This window comes from Saccharomycopsis crataegensis (assembly GCF_037102585.1).
Source record: "Saccharomycopsis crataegensis DNA, jcf7180000000084, whole genome shotgun sequence".
Classification (NCBI taxonomy): domain Eukaryota; kingdom Fungi; phylum Ascomycota; class Saccharomycetes; order Ascoideales; family Saccharomycopsidaceae; genus Saccharomycopsis; species Saccharomycopsis crataegensis.
In genome coordinates this window covers 3246939-3266251 of record NW_027043829.1, presented here as the reverse complement: position 1 = coordinate 3266251, position 19313 = coordinate 3246939, and the positions used below count along the sequence as shown (strand labels likewise).

Below are 19313 nucleotides of genomic sequence, written 5' to 3'. Positions count from 1 at the left end.
GGGAAAAAAAAAGATAAATAATAATAAAAAAAAATCAGAAAAGTCAGAAAAAAAAACATAGGAGGAGAAAATACGAAAAGATAAATAATTGATAAGAAATCACAGCTAAAGGTTTGTTTTGGCTTCTATTCTATGATAGGTTGGAAACCACAAATACACTCAAAAATTATGGGGAAAAAATAACTAAGAAAAAGAAAGGGGGAAAAGAGAGAAGAAGGCCAGTGGTAAGAAAAAATGGAAACTCCCAAGGATTTTTAGACCCATGATCCTACTTTTTTCAAATTCTTTAGGCTTCGGCTTCTGGAGCAGCTTCAGCTTCTCTCTTGTAGATTGTTTGGTTTGGAATAATGCTACTCCAGTGCCATGGTTCAGCTTCGGCTTCTCTCTTGTAAATTGGCTGATTTGGTCCAAGTTTATCCCAATGCCATGGTTCAGCATCGGCTTCAGCATCGGCTTCAGCATCTGCTTGTCTCTTGTAAATTGGCTGGTTTGGGCCAAGCTTATCCCAGTGCCATGCTTCGGCTTCAGCATCGGCTTCTCTCTTGTAAATTGGCTGGTTTGGGCCAAGCTTGTCCCAGTGCCATGCTTCGGCTTCAGCATTAGCGTCTGCTTCTGGAGCAGCATCTCTCTTGTAAATTGGCTGGTTTGGGCCAAGCTTATCCCAGTGCCATGCTTCGGCCTCAGCATTAGCGTCTGCTTCTGGAGCAGCATCTCTCTTGTAGATTGGCTGGTTTGGGCCAAGCTTATCCCAGTGCCATGCTTCGGCTTCAGCATCGGCTTCTCTCTTGTAAATTGGCTGGTTTGGGCCAAGCTTGTCCCAGTGCCATGCTTCGGCTTCAGCATTAGCGTCTGCTTCTGGAGCAGCATCTCTCTTGTAAATTGGCTGGTTTGGGCCAAGCTTATCCCAGTGCCATGCTTCGGCCTCAGCATTAGCGTCTGCTTCTGGAGCAGCATCTCTCTTGTAGATTGGCTGGTTTGGGCCAAGCTTATCCCAGTGCCATGCTTCGGCTTCAGCATTAGCGTCTGCTTCTGGAGCAGCATCTCTCTTGTAGATTGGCTGGTTTGGACTAAGCTTATCCCAGTGCCATGGGGCAGCAGCTGCAATGGAACTTAATGCGGAAACGCAAACAATGGTAGAAAATTTCATTTCGGAACTTGATATTTGAAAAAATAAAGATGAAACAATTTGAAATATTTGTTAGATATTTAATATTTAATATAGAAAGAAAGTTTTTGATTTAAAATCTGGATAAACCATAGCTCTTTTTATATTACTTCTTGTGGAAGCGATATCCCATTTCATTCCTAAAGTAGTAAGTGACAGGACGCCCTTGATAAGTCGACCACCCTGGTCTGTAGATCAAAAATTCCATCATTTTTCAGTAATGAACTGAGACCATTTTAACATTTCTTTTTCTGTTATTATTATTATTAGACAATTCATAATATTGGACCGTATTACATTCACATAGCTATATCAGTAGGAATTCTAACCAGATAGAAAAAACCTTCACTGAAATACATTGATATATTTATTATCATTCTTTTGAATATAATCACAATCGTTTACTCGTTTTTATGTTTGCTAAAATCTCAAAAAACATTCTCAAGCCAGCTGAAACTGAAGCACGACATAACACTTTTTTGGCGTACAAAAGTTTGAAATGTGGTTTTATTTTTAGTGATAGTAGAATGGGGTAGTGACATTTATCTTATTTTGTTTTGTTTTTTTTTGTGGTTATTTAGATACTTTAGCGAGATCTACCAGTACTGTGTATCCTTAAATGCCTTTGACATCCTATTTAGGAAGCTGCATGTCTGCAGCTCTTCTACATACATGCCCATTCCTTCATATTAAATATTACATCAAAAAAATAGTTTCTTTGCAATCTGAATAAGGTAAGAAATCTTAAAGGGATGGCTGCATTAGTCTCAGCCTATTAATTTATTTATTCAAATAAAATCAGACGTAAGCAAACACTCGGAAAATATGGAAAATATAGGAACGCTCAAGAAAATAAAAAGATAATTTCGGATGTGTGCTCTATGGCCCCTGATGGCTATTGCACAGTTTTTTAGTCTCTGTATTTCCTGTTTCTTTGGATATGTGATATTTCTGCACAATTATCATACTAATTGTGCGGATAAAAACTTGAGACATTGGAAATAACTACATACTGTGCAAGCAAATCTTTATAGCCTTTCTCAATCGTAGGCTAAATAATTATTAAATAGCTATGATTTAATAGTAAGACCCCCAAATGTTCATAAACACTAGGTAAACCGCAGCTCGCTGTCTGAGCAGCAGAGTTACCGAGACATAATTGCGGCTATACATATTATGGCTCTAATTTTGCACTAGCTATAGCTACTAATATATTGAGTAAATATATATGCGGAGACAAAGACAATTAAACATTCGTGATAGTGATTTCTTTTTTATTCGTACCAACCACTGGAAACGTTCATACCAGTGGCAAAAAATACAAAAAGAAATCACTGTATTGTTGCTTATGTAATTGATCGCTATTGAGCAAGTCGATCAGACGGTCAAAATCAATTGCAAAAAAGGTCCCACCCGGGTTCGAACTGGGGTCTTCAGGATCAGAACCTGACGTGGTAACCACTACACTATGGGACCTATACGATATGCGAGCAGTTTTATATTTTTTTGTAAAATATTCTCTATCAAGGGCCGGGTAAGGCTTCATCAGAGATAAAACCATAGCACTGGTATATTTGATTTTGATTTTGATAACATTCCACAAAGGCTTCACATTATTATCTCTCGCTAATAATTGAGGCAAAGAAATGGAATATGAGTTAAAGTGTTCAGTTGGTACATTGATTTATAGAATCAGGATAGGAGTCTAGACTTAAAAAGTGTGTGGTGACACTTGAGATAGACCCATGGTACTGGTTCTTTTTTGATTTTTTGATTTTACAATGGTTTATGTGATTTCTTTGGTTTATTTGATTTAATTCAATTGGTTTACTCTGTTTGATTGTTTTGCTTTACTTGGTTTTTATTATTTTATTATTATTTTATTGGTTTTTATTATTCTCCCCAGAATTTTGATGGTCACTACTCTGAAAATACTTAGTACTTGAGATATAGTACTAAAACCCATTAACAAAGACGCCCCTTCCGTCTCATTTCATGAAGCTCCTAGTGATGGGTAATTCACTAGTGACTTCATATCATTCCACATTACACCTTTTTTCCTTAATAATCTTGATTACCGAGTTTTTTACTGGTGATGTGGTTAATCCTTAAAGCAAGGTTACTTTATCTGATTCAAGTATCTAATTTGAAAACCTCCTTAAATATTTTATAGTATCTATAACATATTACGGCAACTTTGGGTGGTTTTTAAATGAAGCGCATTTTGACTGTCTCATATTTATTATTTGTATATCTCAAATCTTGTTCCTCTGAGATTCATTCTGATATAATGTTTTTTATTTTTTTAAACGAAGATGAATACTAAAAGAAATTTTCAGATTTTTGGAGAGATCAATTCAAATTAAATATGAGTGGCGCAACTGATATTATTACACAAGACCTAGAGAATTGGAACGTTAAACTTGATTTATCATTGCAAGATACAACATTGCCATCAGTGAAGCGTTTCAAAATGTATATTTCGTATTGCAAAAAAATAATGAGTGTTAAAGAGAAAGCTATTTGCCAATTTTGATTAAAATTGCTCGACTAGCAGTGTTGAATTATCAAATTTCTACCATATGACTTATCACAGTCGTGTTCCTCCCATCAATTTGGTACCAAACCATGCATAATTATGTGAGGATCAGACACGCGATGATTTGGAAAAAATTTTTTTTTTTTCTCAACTCTCTTCTATAATAAATTTTATCGCTTATAGCTATCAGCTTTGCTCATATACTCGACAAGAACATCTACAAATAGAGCATCATGGCCCTAAAATCCACATTCAAGAATGGGGCATTGGTTCTCCTTAATCCAAAAACTGGGGAAATTGCTTCAGATGATGATTCAGATGCGTTGAATGATTTTAGCGATGAGAGTATTGACTCCGACGAATTTGATTCAGAATATGCTTCCGATAACAGTGGGGAATTTAGTTTTGACGAAGAAGAGTTGAGACCCCTCAGTGAAATTTGGGATATGGAAGATGATAAAAGTGACACTGAATCCAAGAGTTCTATTAAATTAGATGCCAAACAAGAAGAATTAGATGAACTCAGTTCAAGTGATGATGAAGAGGAAGAAAGTGAGGAAGAAGATTCATCAGATGAGAGTAACTCAGAGAGTGAAGAAGATATATTTGCAGACTCTTCAGATGAAGGTGAATTGAATACAGTCATGGATAAATTGAAAAAATCAAAGAAGAAATCTGAGAAACAAAAAAAGAAATTGATAACATTAAACGTGAAAGAAAATGAATTTGGTGTCCCAACAAATGGTGCCAAATTGTCATTAACTGAGATGATGGAATCTGCCAATGGCAAGGCTACATTATTAAAGGATGCGGATCAAGTTAAACCGCTCGCTATTCCATTGCCAAAGAGAATTCAGGAAAGAAATGAAAGAAGTGCTGCATATGAAATTTCCAAAAAGGAAGTCGACAAGTGGAAGGATGATGTTGAAAGAATCAAGAGAGCTGAAGTCGTGAAATTTCCATTGATTGGTAATACTGTTGAAAATAAAAAAGTGTCTGTATTTACTATGTCAGATAAGCCAATGACTGAATTGGAATCAATGGTCAATGGTGTCTTGGAGGAGTCTTTGTTGACAGATACTAAAAAAGAAGCACTTTTCGAGCAAGTCCAGGTGGCAAAGATGTCAAAAGAAGATATGATTAAGAGACAAAATGAGTTGAGGTTGATGAGAGACTTACTTTTCCGTGAAGAAAGGAAGTCCAAGAGAATTAAGAAGATCAAGTCTAAAAGTTACAGAAGAATAAAAAAGAAGGAAATGCTCAAGAATAAAGAACTATTGAATGAATTTATGGACGATGAGGATGCTAATGCTCAAGATGAATCCAGAGCTGAAGCAAGAATGACTTTGAAGTTCAAAAATAGTTCCAGTAAATGGGCTAAGGATATGTTGAAGCATGGGATGACTAAAGATAAAGAAACCAGAGCAGAAATGGAAGCCATGTTGCAACAAGGGCAAAGGTTGCGTGAAAAAGTTCTTGGGCGTAATGAAGATTCTGATGATGATGATGTTGAGCTTGAAGATCTTGAGAATGCTAGTTCAGAAGATGAGGAAGAATTGGTTGAAAAAAAGGCTAGTGTCGGTAAATCCGGATTTATGAATATGTCATTCATGAAAAAGGCAGAAGCCAGAGAAAAGGAAAAAAACAGAGAAGATATAGAGAAATTGAGGAACATGGAACAAGGTTTGGATATAGAAGATTTCGATGATGCGTCAACGAAAAGTGCTAAAGTGATTTTAAACAAAGGTAGAAAAATTTTCACTCCTGATGCAACAAAGGCAAGTAAGGAGTTACAAGAACAAAACAAAAAAACTGTTGAAGAACAAAAAATTGACGAAAGTCACAACCTTGAAAATAGCTTAGAAAATAAGTTTAAATCAAAGAGTAAAGGAGGTAAGAAGAAAAAGAATCAAAAAAAGAGTACTGATGATAACAATAATAAAGGCAATTATGATCCAGAAATAATAACTGAAGCTCCAGAAGAGGATGCTGAAGAAGCTAATCCATGGCTAGGTGAAAATATTACTAAAGCAGTGAAAAAATCGAGCAAAGTCAAGGTAGTGGATCAAACTAGTACAAAGGCCGAGAAACAAGCTCATAAGCTTCAGAAATCAAAAAACAAATCAAGAAGTGTTGCTTCTCAATTAGAATTAATTGACACCGCTGCCACTTTGCACATCGGGAATAAGGGTTTCGATGATGGAAGTGAAGATGAAGGACAGGAAGTTGAAACTTTCAAACAGAAAGACATTATTAAGGAAGCTTTTGCTGGTGATAACGTAGTCAAGGAATTTGAAGGCGAGAAGAAACGTGTAATAGATGAAGAGGATGACCAGTGGGTGAATGCCGAACAACCGGGTTTTAACTCTTGGATTGGTGGAAATGAAAAACAGCGCAAAAAGCAAAAAAAGGATGTCAAGATGAAGAAGGTGAAGGGAATTAAATCCGCTGATCAGAGAACTGATAAAAACTTGAAGAACGTTATTTTCAATGAGAAAGTGAATAAAAAGAACATGAAATATCAATCTGATGGTGTTCCATTCCCTTACGAAAATAAAGAACAGTATGAAAGAAGTCTTAGAATGCCGATTGGTCAAGAATGGACCACTAGAGGTACTTTCCAAAGAATGACAATGCCAAGCGTTATTACAAAATCCGGCCAAGTTATCAAGCCTCTTACAAAGAAATCTTCAAAGTAGTGAGATATTATACATATATTATTGATTTTTGATAAAATTGTAAATGATTTTTGTAACATCCTTATTAACATAGACGTTGTTATGAGCCCCAAAGTCATCAATGATGTATTCATATCCAATATTATCGGCGTCAAAGGCCTTTAGTAAATTTTCTGTCTGCCGAGGAGATAAAAGTTCATCTTTGGTTGACTGTATCACAAGAATCTTATGAGAGGTAAAATCCCTAGAGGAAGGATCCATGAAACTGAAATGTGTAGACTCTAAATATTCCATTCTACTTTCATGGGCTTCAAGGACAAATGCCTCATATGCACTGGAATATTCACAAACCAAATCTTCAAGATTATAGATACCATCCAACATTATGGCTTGTGGACTAGAAATAGGCGCTGCAAGATTTTTGGTAAAGTATTCCACCAAATCTGAGAGTTGAAACTTTTTTTCCACCCCGTCAATTGTTTCAAGTATTGAATCCAAAACTGATGAAGGTTCAGAAGAGCAATTCCACCATTTCTTTAAGACTTCAGCAAAATCTAAGAATTGAAGAGTCAAAAGTGCACCAACGCTATGTCCAGCCAAATAGAACTTGAACTTATTGAGGTCACCAGCTTTTGACTCCAAGTGTCGCTTAATTTTTATCACTGCAAAAAGCACATCAATGATATACGACGGAAACTTCCATTCAGGAGATAATCTGTAATCTATCGAGTAAAAATTTTCAACGGCATTCTCTTCTCCTGGACAATCACCAAATGACTTTAACTGATTCACCATCTCATCGGTGTCATTACAGGTATTGTTGGGATCCCTCCACGCACCACCATGAATGAAAATAATAATAGCATTAGAGAGTTTAGGGATGTGGTATTTCTTCACAATTTGTCTTGGATGACACCCATATGAAATAAAGGACATTTCTGTTTGGGCATGTCACAATACCCATTGGTAACAGCCGTGACGCGAAATTGAAATTGCTGTGAGTATTATTGAATTGATGTATGGATGTTGAGTTCAAGCATCATCAAACATACACAAAATAACTTCAATGTTAATGAAATATCTGCAATATATGGATAGCATATATATTTTAGTCTTATATTCTTGAAACTACTTAAAAATTTCTGTCAATTCGCGTGAATACTTCCCATAGATTTTAGCAGACCCAAATCAATGGTATATGTCTTTGATTATGCGATATTTTTTTTAATCTTTTTTTGCCCCGAGGCCCCTCAGCAACAACATCTTTTGATAAATGATCATCACTCCGAAAGGATTCATGTATTGTTGACTAATTATTTAACAAATATGCCAAGAAGTCATGATAAGTCTTTGAAGCTCACGAGGACCCGCTCCAATTCGGTGACCAGGAGAAATTCAACCTCATCAATTGGTTCGAAAAATCTCTATTTAGACGAAAATGATACAGAAATTTTCTCTGGTGTGGGGTCCGAGATTATTCCTTCATCCATTGCCACATTCCATCACTCTCATAATTTCGAAGATAATGAAGAGGATACAGAGGAGAATCAAGATGATCAAACAGAAAATCTTTTGGAGTCACAGCGAGTTTCAAAATCTCATGATGCTATTTCTGACTCTAGAAACGAAGGGGGAAGTCAGTTAAACAGAAACTCATTAGTGAACGATAGAATGGGGTCAAGTGTATCGGTTAGGTCCAGAAATAATTCCATAGAGTCGGGAAATAGACCTAATTTCAAGTTTTTCACCTCTGATGAAATTGAAAACGCTCAAGGTGTTTCTTCGACTTTGGATGACCCTCTTGTCGATTATGATACTGATTGGAATATTGGCCCATCATATAATAATTTGGACGAAGAGAATACCACTCAGTTATCCGAAGAATTAGTGGCTGATGACCAAAATAGCGGCAGTCAAAATACCGCGGCTTTAGAAATCAGTGAACATGAATCATTTTCTGCCGAAGCCAATTATCGAACAAGATTACTAAGCGATGTCTCTCATACTACTTTTCTGTCAATATCTCACGAGAATGATGAATTGACTCCTAGATCAGTATCAGACAAGGTCTTTTTCCCTGACTCAAAAGTGCATTTCCAAAGATTTTACATCGCAGAAGAAGATTTGGTCATTGGTATTGCTGGATACAGAACATCGAAAATTAGATTGGGATGCTTTTACTTTTTGAATATCTTGACGCTCGGAATAAGTTTTTTAATCCTCAGATGGATGCCAAGATTTAGAATTAATCTTTATGGTAGAAGAGAGAACCTCGGGAATTGTGACTGGGTTGTGGTTGAAAATGAACATGGAGAGTTGGATATCATTGATATTGAAAAGCAGTGGTTCAATAGAAATTTGGATATAGTTTTCAATTTTAAAAAGAGGAAACATGATGGTGATTTTGAAGATGAATTGGTGGACCCAGACGCAAGCAGCGCTATGGATTTTGATCCAAACGCCAAAGTTCCAGTGTTACTTACCTTTTCTTACAGATATTTGAAGTTAATTTACAACCCTTTGGAAGATATTTATACCACCAATACTAACTGGGTTGATAAATCACATTGGAGCTCAACGTCAAAAATCCGTCATGGTTTGAGTGAATATGAGACTGAGGATAGGAAATTGATTTTTGGTTCCAACTCACTTGATTTGAAAGAAAGCTCCATTAGTGAATTGTTGGTTAAAGAAATCTTGCACCCTTTTTACATCTTTCAAATCTTTTCCATTGTTTTATGGCTCTTAGATGACTACTATTATTATGCCTTCTGTATTTTCTTTATTTCTATTGTTTCAGTGGTTCAATCATTAATAGAAACCAGAGAGACTATGAGAAAACTAAAAGAAATATCGAAATTGAATAACTATCCATACGTCAGAATCAAAAGAAATGGTTTTTGGAAAGAAGTACCCCTTGAAGAGCTTGTTCCTGGAGATTTATACGAATTAAGTGATCCTAATTTATCCAGTATTCCATGTGACTCGGTATTGATCTCAGGTGATTGTATTATAAATGAATCTATGCTCACAGGCGAATCTGTCCCAGTTTCTAAAGTCCCTGTTAGCGATGAAACTCTCAAGAAGCACCTTGTCAATTTAGATTCTGCTTTTGTCACCAAAAATCAAGTGGGAGGCTCATTGTCAAAATCTTATCTTTTTAGCGGCACAAAAATAATTAGAGTCAGAAGATCTCAAGATGCCGATAAACATGATGGAGATGATGATGATGTGGGTGATAATCAGACAATAAATTCTAGTATGAAAAATGAGCCTGCATTGGCTGTGGTTATTAAGATTGGCTTTTCTACTACCAAAGGTCAATTACTTAGATCTATGCTCTTCCCAAAGCCTGTTGGATTCAAGTTCTATAGAGATTCATTTAAGTACATCGGATTTATGGCAATGGTGGCTTTCTTTGGGTTCTTATATTCCATTCATAATTTCCTTAGCTTAAACTTGGAAACTAGTGTTATTGTCTTGAGAGCGTTCGATATTATAACCATTGTGGTTCCTCCAGCATTACCTGCTACCTTGACTATTGGTACAAATTTTGCAATCAATAGATTGAAAAATTCTAGGATCTTCTGTATTAGTCCTTCAAAAGTTAATATTGCTGGTAAAGTTGATGTATTCTGCTTTGATAAAACGGGGACATTAACGGAAGATGGCTTGGATATTTTAGGGGTGCATATAGCTCAAAAGGCATCTGAGAGAAATATCAGTGAATTTGGGCCAATGACCAGAGATTTGAACACTGTTTTGCAAGGTTATAATGATATGGCAGATTTTTCAAAGAGATACGATGACACAAAGGGTTCTCGGACCAAAACATCAATGGCCGAAAATTCAAAAATTTTGCACAATTTCTTGATGTCCTTATGCAGTTGTCATTCCCTTAGAGTTGTTGATGGTGAATGTATTGGGGACCCCTTGGATTTCAAAATGTTTGAGTTTACCAAATGGATACTAGAGGAAGATTTTGAATATTCTAACGGTGGTGATCGTAAAAATATTTACCCATTGGTTTCTAGACCATCAACAGAAAGTGTTATTGATGGCGGCAAGATTGATAATTATATTGCTATTGTGAAGAATTATGAGTTCATCCCTTCTTTAAGAAGAATGTCAGTTATCAGTAAAACTTTAAGTGAGAATTGTCCAGGATATCAAGTTTTCACTAAAGGTGCTCCGGAAGTTATATCTGCACTTTGCAACCCAGAATCGTTGCCAGAAAATTATGAAGAATTATTGTATCGTTACACGCATGATGGTTACAGAGTTATAGCCGTTGCAACTAAAAGTTTATCATCATCCATGAAGCAAATCAACAAAATGAGTAGACCAGAAATCGAATCGAATTTGGACTTTTTAGGTTTTATTATTTTTGAAAATAGATTGAAGGAACTAACTAAACCAACCCTTGAAGTGCTTAATTGTCAAGCTAATATTAGAACCATTATGTGTACTGGTGATAATATTTTGACTGCTATTAGTGTTGCCAAAGAAAGTTCTTTAATATCTGACCCAAAGACTAAAATTTTTATACCTAGGTTTGTTGATGAAGAAAATGAGATGGAGAATGATGAAAGTAATAAAGATAATGGAATTAACATTATGTGGGAAGATGTTAATGATCCCGAATTGATTTTGGACTCCCAAACTTTAAGCCCAATTGTCAAGAGAGATCTGCCATTGGAATATTTCGATTATAAATTAGCAGTTACAGGGGATATTTTCCGTTATATTTTGAAAAACGAGGAGTCAGACGAGAGTCCTGCAAGATTTAGCCAAGAATATATTGAAAAATTATTGTTGAGCGCCAATATTTATGCGAGAATGTCTCCAGATGAGAAACACGAATTAGTGGAGCAGTTGCAAAAATTAGATTACACGGTTGGGTTCTGTGGTGATGGTGCTAACGACTGTGGTGCTTTAAAGGCGGCCAATATTGGTATTTCGTTGTCCGAAGCAGAAGCTTCCGTTGCTGCCCCATTTACTTCCACCAATTTCCAGATTTCATGTGTCTTGAATGTTATTAAGGAAGGTAGAGCTTCGTTGGTTACAAGTTTCAGCTGCTTCAAGTATATGAGTTTGTATTCGGCCATTCAATTCATCTCTGTGTCAGTGCTTTATAAGAAGGGCTCTAACTTGGGTGATTTCCAGTTTTTATGGATTGATTTGTTTTTGATTTTGCCAATTGCCATATTTATGTCTTGGTCGAAGCCGTATGATTATATTGCCAAAAAGAAGCCTAGTGCAAATTTAGTCTCCTCTAAAGTTTTGATTCCAATGATTGGAAATATTGCAACATTAATGCTATTTCAAATTTCGATTTGGTTGTATGTCCAGTCTAAACCATGGTACATCAAACCTATTCCTGCCGGTGATGATGCAGTTCAATCTTCAGACAATACTGTTTTATTTTTCTTCTCCAATTTCCAGTATATTTTAATTGCCATCATTTTAACACAGGGTCCTCCATATAGAGAGTCATCGATAAGAAATATTCCGTTTGTTGTCGATATTTTGATTTCCATTGGGTTATCATGTTTATTAATGGCAGCTGGTCCAGAATCGTGGCTTGGTGATTTGATGCAATTGACATACTTACCATTTTCATTCAAATTATTGATTTTTGTCTTTTCGGTAATCAACTTGGTTGTATTATGGTTTGGAGACAAGTATGTTTTTTTAAAGTTGAATAAGCTTTATATTAGATTGATTTATGGTGGTCAAAGAAAGTCTAAGAAATATTTCAAAAGACTACTTAAACTGTACGAGGACAATTTTATGGTTTGATTTTTTTTTTCTATTTTTATAGGATTTGCAAAATAAAGGTTTAAACGTTTATATAAATAAAAACCATGTTTTACTGAGATGTAGAAATTCATTTCTGCTTGGATAAGCAAAATTGTAGTTTGGTTTTGTGGCACTTACTGCTTTTGCTTAGCTTATATGCGCGTATACGCGTCATTTTTTTTTATTTTTTTTTTTTATTTTTTCATTTCCTTCTCTTTTGGTCTAGTTGACGTTCTCAGGCTTTTTCAATCAACACCAACAAAATACCAAAATACCAAAATACCATGAGTAAAAGGGGTTCGCTAATATTGATAGAGGGTCTAGATCGTACTGGGAAATCTACCCAAGCTGATTTGATTGTTAATGAGTTTGAGAATGCTGGTAAAAAAGTGGAATTGATCAAGTTTCCAGGTATGTGTTACCAATGGGATCTGTGAATTTTTTTAGAGGAGATCGTTTTTATTAACTGGAAGGAAAATAAGATAGAACCACTGAGATCGGGAAATTGATTAATCAATTCTTAGTTGACAAAAATTTCAATCTTCCAAAAGAATCCATTCATCTATTGTTCTCAGCTAATAGGTGGGAATTAAAATCGCAGTTATTGGAAAAGTTGTTACAAGGGGTAAATCTAATAATGGATCGATACTATTATTCAGGTATAGCTTATTCCACCGCCAATGGCTTGGATTTTGACTGGTGCAAAAGTCCTGATATTGGTTTACCAAAACCTGATTTGGTCCTATTTTTAACGTTTAAGGACAATGAAAATGTGAACAAATTGAAAAATAGAGAGAATTATGGCGAAGAAAGATATGAAATAACGGAGTTTCAACAGGAAGTCAAGAAAAATTTCGAGACTTTCTTTAATAAAGAAGAGAAACAGAGGTTACAAAGCTCTAATTCAAAGGCAGATTTTGAAATCGTTTATGTTGATAATAAAACTATTGAAGAAGTTAAAACTGATGTTTTGGGACTCGTCAAGAAATTCATTGAAGTTGACAATACCAATCCTGTTGAGTATTTCCAATGAGAATTTATAATACAAAAGGGCAGCAAGATCGATAAATAGGCCAAATAATCTTTCTGCATGGGGTTGATTCTATTAATCAAACTTCTCGCAACACCTCACCCTTTCTAATATCACATTCCGTGATGTCTCTTCTATCTCACCTCCCAGATACATCTCATCCACTATTGAATAAACTTTGTAGAAATTAAATACTATGTCCAATTCGCACACGTTACCAAAATATAGATCAAGCACTTCCACAAATAGCTGAATAGATTCCAAATAAATTAAATCGTTATCACTTAGATCGACACTAAATACTATGAATAAACCCGCAAATCTTTTGTAGACCAATTTGCTATTGTCATTGAACTCTACAAAGTTTGATTGATGTTTGTGATCTCTTGAAGAGACTAATTTGTGAACCTGTGATTTTAACTTTAGTTTCTCACTATCGGAATAACTTGAAAACCATCGCGATACTCGGGCTTTACCCTGCCTATTCATTATTATTATAAATTGAATTGCCATCTTATGAATGTTGCTCTACTTGTGAAATGTTGTTTGGTTAAATAGAGGATAGAACACTTGTTTTTTAGTATTTCACCGGACCATATAACCAAAACATGTACTGCTTTTCTCTCCTTACCCGCCTGAGAGCATCGATGAATTGCACCCGTTGTGTTGGAACGTCAACTCTGTCCTTGATGATAAATGAACGATTTAGGCAGCTCCCCATTATTTCAGCTTAGAATTTATATTAATATGGTATTAATTCCAGAATGAATGTGAAAAATGGGTTACAACTGGGGCGGAAATCTTTTGTATTGAGATAACCATTTTTTATTTTTTGTCTATTTTTTGTCAGCCAGTGATATATTCAGGGGGAGATCGGTTTTTTGAAATACGTTGCCATATAGATTTAGCCTAACAAGATTAGGAATATCGTTGATATTTCTAAACGATATGAGATTTTTATTGGTTAAACTTATTTTTAATTTCTCTAGTTTATTCAGGTAGGCAAAGCTCATGTTGGTTGAAGTAATTTTATTATTAGAAAGTTTCACGGATTTTAAAGTTATAAAAAATTCTAAGAAGATAAATCCAGTGATTTTATTATTACTCAAGTTCGATCAAACAGTTTCTTTGTAAATTTTTAAATCTGGATAAATCGATCGATATAAGTTCAATTTCACAATATTTAGCTTCCAATAGTCCTAAAGACAGTAACAGTGCGATATTTTCATCCAAAACTCTGATTGGGTTAGAAGAAATATTTAAATTTTTCAACTTTGGGAAGAACAACGGCCTGTCAATGTCTTCAAGAAGATTATCTTGGATTTCTGGTACGAGTAAGTGGGGTGTTGAGTGAATATTGTCAAGTGTTCGAAGAGCGTTGCTGCTCAAGTTGAGTGTCTCCAATTTCAAATGGTTACTTAAATCAGTAGTGAAATTTGTAATTCTGTTTTCTACTGCCGATGGTGATTTTAAATTCTAATAACCTTCGTAGCCTCATAACAGTTTCAACTTAGTTTCAACTTACACTTCTCTAAGCTCAAATACTCAAAGTTTACGAAATTGTGAAAATAATAAACATCTTCCAAGTAGCACTGAGTGATAAATAAAGGTATCGAGAGCTAGTGAAATTATTAGCAGGATAAGGTTTCAAAACCATAACAATTCAAGCTCCTCTAGTTTCTAGTAATCCTGAGGATCGGGTTACATTGAATAGCGATTCTGATAGTTCATTGATATTTTTTATCGATACTGAGCGGAATAAGGCTGTATCTATCAGAACCACCAAAACAGAATGAGAGCCTATATCTAGTTGATCTCACAAGTGCAATAATGCTTGTAGAGTGTCTGCTTGACATAATGCAACAATACGGACAATGATTTTTGAAGGTAAGCTTCAAATGAATATTTTATCACCAAGATTGGTGGAAGCATCGTAGCTATTGAGTTTTTTTCGCTTGTGACACTGCATATGTATACTCTATAATATCAATAGGCAAGAAAAAACAAATATGGTTGAGAGAAATAAGAGTGTAAACAAAGAATGCCTCAGTCTTTGATACTTTATACACCAATGTGGCGGTAATTATTGATAAAAATCAATCTCTCTACGCACGCAGGATTGGACATAACTGACAAAATTAACCAATAATTGGAAATGGCTTCATATATTGAGAATACAAGTTGAGTGAAAAGTGGGATCAAAAATATTTATATTAGCTCAAATGTATTTACTATAACACATCATTCTTTATCGAAGGCTCAGCTACTAAGTGAACAATGCTAATGTGAAGCAATCTGAAACTGGAGTAAATGACAAAGAATCCATCCAACATTGTTATAAAGTTACAGGTACCACTAAAATAGTAGGTACTATTAAGCAATTTTTCACTTCAAAATTTTCTACAATAACTTCATCATCAATAGTCCCATCATCATGGATCCTATCAGCTTTCTGTTTCACTAAACCCAAAAAATTTCTCATAAAATCTTTGAATTATAAGTATCATTATTCTATCTTCATCGAAATTTAAATCTTAAAAAAACAATCAAGACTATATGAAATCTTTTTCAAAAGTTCATTTAAGTTCTTGGAGGAAAGAAATGCTGGAATCGTCAATCAATAGAAGAACTCTGCTATTATCAGTGAAATGATCCAGCGCAGCGGATGTAATTCCTTGATATGCTCTCGGGCGGGTAAGTGGAAGCGATAAATTACACATGCCTGATATAGATAGGTGATTCATTAAAAAATGAAAAATACAAATCAATTGTGGGGTCTACTTTTTCATGGAAAACTATAATAATGGAGTCTATAGAAGCAAAAGTTGTGCTAACTTCGTTGAGATCTAATCTCGTCAACCTTCCAGCAGATGTGGTATCGCTTTTGTACAGTGCCAACATCAATGTTCAAGGTGTAGTCATTGAGATATCATGGAAACCAAAGAGACTGCTGCCGTTGCAGTATGCCTATGCTGGGTGGTCAGGGATGACCAGCACCAGTTCACAAGGTCTGAATATGGAGATTGATCCAGTATTTGCTAGTTCAATTGGATTGAAAGAAAACACCAAAGTGATGTTGAAAATGCAGTTCAACGCCCCCGAGGCCCTTAAAATACACTTGGAACCGGTTTCTTCATCAGATTGGGAATTGGTGGAGATTCATGCTCAGTTTCTTGAAAGTCGGTTATTGAATCAAACTAGAGCGGTGAAACTCGACCAGACGTTGGTGGTTTACCCATCATCTACAATTATCGCTTCTTTGAAAGTGGTGAAGATCGAACCTGTTCCTGATAACGGGAATTTCGCAAAGATATCTCCGAATTGCGAAGTAATAATCGCTCCTAAGGTTAGAAAGATATCAAATTCAACAGGATCAAGAGCAATGAAATCAATGGAAAGTATCAAGAAGAGCCAGGAATCGTTATCAAAAATGTTGTTCAGGAATATCTGTGTACCTCATAACCTGTTCGATGGAATTGTCAGTAATAATGACAATATATTTGAAGTTTTTGTTAATTTCAATGAGCTCAAGGAACCTTTCAAAAATATCGAGTATGTGAATGTATCATTGATTGCGGTAAATGAAACAGTAGAAGAAGATTCAAAATCTCCAGAGCAAAGCAAGAAAGCAGTCAATTCCAAAAAACACTCGGAATCCCCGATAAATAAATACAAGAGTACAGTTGCAAGGCTCATTAACCATCCAGATGCCCCAACAAATTATGTTGGAATATCAAAAATCCTTGCACAAACTCTTGGCATTCAAAACTCTAACGGAAACTTATTGGTGATTCAATCAGCTTTGAGACCGCTATCTCAAAAACCAAGATCAATATTGATCCATCCATTCATAACTAAAACCCCTGAGAAGCAAAAAACAAAAGTTCTAGATATAACTGGTAGGAAGGGCCAAAAGAAAGATGACCAGCTGAAATTGATCAAGATAAAAGAATATTTAACTGATTGTGAATATTTCAATAACAATTCAATAGCAACGAATTCCCAAGTACCATTAATAAAGAACGTTCTTCCCTTTGGAGGCTCTTTAGAGTTCGAACTTGCAGAAGGTTGGTTTGTTACAAATTCTATTGATGAAGTTGAATTGAAAATCGGGATACCTATTCTCAAAGTTGAATCGGAAATGGAAAAGGTTGTCAATAATGGCATTGAAAGTACCACTATTTCATTAAATGATGATGGCGATGCAACATCATTGATCGGATATGATGACTTGAAATCGAAAATATTAGCAACCATCAGAAAAGATATTAACGGGGTCTTGATTCATGGTGCCTCGGGTTCTGGAAAATCTTTACTAATATCCTCATTGATCAAAGAACTTCATCTTCAAACTACACATAAGATAATCTTGATTAATCTTGAGGAGTATTTGAACGAAATTAATAGTTTTGAAGCTTTGAAAAAAACATTCAATAAAATCTTTTTGAAATTGGTCAGCTTTGAAAAGGTGATTTTGATTTTGGAAAATATTGACTTGATTTGCTATAAAGAATCGGAACAAGGGGGGATGGGAGAAGGAAACAATTCATTAACTATCAACTTCACAGAATATTTCATTAATAATTATTTTCAACTTATGAACGGTGAAAACCGTTCTTACGACATAAAATTGATTTTAACCGCGAATTCCAAGGATACTTTAAATAAGGTTTTATTATCCAATCCCTTACTTCTCAACGAGTATTTCAAAGTTAGTCCACCAGACAAGCAACAAAGATCAGCAATTATAAATCATTATTTGGAAGCGAAAAAATTGAAATTTGAAGACCAAACAGGAGTCGAACTAAATGATCTTTTGAACGATACCGAAGGATATCTTCCCAATGATTTGAAGACGCTAATAGATAGAGCATATCATGAAGTCTTGTTCGATTACTTGAGTTCTGAAAAATGCTCTTCTGAAAACAAAGAGTTTGTTATTTTGCCGGAGCATTTCAAGAAATCATTGGAAGGTTTTACCTCAACAGGATTAAGAAACATCAAGTTACAGCAGTCCAAAGTGAAGTGGGAGGATATTGGAGGATTGAAGGATGCCAAAGAGATTTTATTAGAAACTCTTGAATGGCCCACTAAATACGCGCCGATTTTTGCAAACTGTCCTCTTAGATTAAGATCAGGAATATTACTATATGGGTATCCAGGTTGTGGGAAAACTTTATTGGCGTCCGCGGTATCTTCCCAGTGCGGATTGAACTTCATTTCCGTCAAGGGACCAGAAATCTTGAATAAGTATATTGGGGCTTCAGAACAATCTGTTCGCGAGTTGTTTGAAAGAGCTCAGGCTGCTAAACCATGCATTTTATTTTTTGATGAATTTGATTCCATTGCACCAAAAAGAGGTCACGACTCAACGGGTGTCACCGATAGAGTGGTGAACCAGATTTTAACCCAGATGGATGGGGCTGAAGGGTTGGATGGGGTGTATGTTTTGGCTGCTACTAGTAGACCTGATTTGATTGATTCTGCATTATTAAGACCAGGAAGATTGGACAAGAGTGTGATTTGTGATATTCCGGATTTTGAAAACCGGTGGGACATTATTGATACTGTGACCAGCAAGATGAATTTGGATGGTTCAGGTATAGATTTGAATGATATTGCAAGAATTACTGAGGGATTTTCTGGGGCTGATTTACAAGCGTTGTGTTACAATGCCTATTTGAACGCGGTTCATCGAAAATTAAAGAATGATGAGATCAAAAAGGAGAAAAGCGCCAGTGGATCTAAAGACTCAAAGATGGCTTTCGATTTTTTCCAATTGGAATTGAGCCAAGACAAAATTAAGGATTTAACGTTAATTGAAAGAACAAAATTGTTTAAAACGATCGAGACAATAATTGCCAAGGATGAGAAGCCATCATCAACTGAAAGTGACCAACAGGGGGACCAAGACTTCATTGTTTATATAACGGAAGAGGATTTTCAAACTGCAATCAAGGAGACTAGTCCAAGTATTTCGGCATCGGAAAGAATGAAGTTGAAAAACATTTATAGTCAATTTATCGCTGATAGAGATGGTAATATGCCTGATGGACTGGCTAGTAACCAAATTGGCGGGCGAACTACATTGATGTGATA

The 19313-nt window shown here is 35.4% G+C and overlaps 8 protein-coding genes across 8 annotated transcripts; 4 read left to right on the top strand and 4 right to left on the bottom strand. All coding sequences in view use genetic code 12, as the record gives it.

Annotated features, from left to right (window-relative positions):
• Positions 1-286: 286 nt before the first annotated feature.
• DASC09_043700 (Mf(Alpha)1 protein) lies at positions 287-1147 on the bottom strand (the record flags this gene model as incomplete). Its single annotated transcript, XM_064997969.1, has 1 exon — positions 287-1147. The coding sequence occupies one exon, from the start codon at positions 1145-1147 to the stop codon at positions 287-289; it is 861 nt and encodes a 286-aa protein (XP_064854041.1).
• A 2790-nt stretch (positions 1148-3937) lies between these two features.
• On the top strand, positions 3938-6403 carry UTP14 (Utp14p; the record flags this gene model as incomplete). Its single annotated transcript, XM_064997968.1, has 1 exon — positions 3938-6403. One exon carries the CDS (start codon positions 3938-3940, stop codon positions 6401-6403), a length of 2466 nt encoding a protein of 821 aa, XP_064854040.1.
• Positions 6404-6421: 18 nt separating this feature from the next.
• BNA7 (arylformamidase) lies at positions 6422-7318 on the bottom strand (the record flags this gene model as incomplete). The annotated part of the gene is made up of 1 exon (XM_064997967.1): positions 6422-7318. One exon carries the CDS (start codon positions 7316-7318, stop codon positions 6422-6424), a length of 897 nt encoding a protein of 298 aa, XP_064854039.1.
• A 390-nt stretch (positions 7319-7708) lies between these two features.
• On the top strand, positions 7709-12184 carry YPK9 (putative acid anhydride hydrolase; the record flags this gene model as incomplete). Its single annotated transcript, XM_064997966.1, has 1 exon — positions 7709-12184. The coding sequence occupies one exon, from the start codon at positions 7709-7711 to the stop codon at positions 12182-12184; it is 4476 nt and encodes a 1491-aa protein (XP_064854038.1).
• Positions 12185-12468: 284 nt separating this feature from the next.
• CDC8 (bifunctional thymidylate/uridylate kinase) lies at positions 12469-13217 on the top strand (the record flags this gene model as incomplete). Its single annotated transcript, XM_064997965.1, has 2 exons — positions 12469-12595; positions 12667-13217. 2 exons carry the CDS (start codon positions 12469-12471, stop codon positions 13215-13217), a joined length of 678 nt encoding a protein of 225 aa, XP_064854037.1.
• Positions 13218-13289: 72 nt separating this feature from the next.
• On the bottom strand, positions 13290-13703 carry APS2 (Aps2p; the record flags this gene model as incomplete). Its single annotated transcript, XM_064997964.1, has 1 exon — positions 13290-13703. The coding sequence occupies one exon, from the start codon at positions 13701-13703 to the stop codon at positions 13290-13292; it is 414 nt and encodes a 137-aa protein (XP_064854036.1).
• A 612-nt stretch (positions 13704-14315) lies between these two features.
• DASC09_043640 (uncharacterized protein) lies at positions 14316-14871 on the bottom strand (the record flags this gene model as incomplete). Its single annotated transcript, XM_064997963.1, has 2 exons — positions 14316-14631; positions 14792-14871. 2 exons carry the CDS (start codon positions 14869-14871, stop codon positions 14316-14318), a joined length of 396 nt encoding a protein of 131 aa, XP_064854035.1.
• Positions 14872-16017: 1146 nt separating this feature from the next.
• Positions 16018-19311, top strand: PEX1 (AAA family ATPase peroxin 1; the record flags this gene model as incomplete). The annotated part of the gene is made up of 1 exon (XM_064997962.1): positions 16018-19311. One exon carries the CDS (start codon positions 16018-16020, stop codon positions 19309-19311), a length of 3294 nt encoding a protein of 1097 aa, XP_064854034.1.
• Positions 19312-19313: the final 2 nt, after the last annotated feature.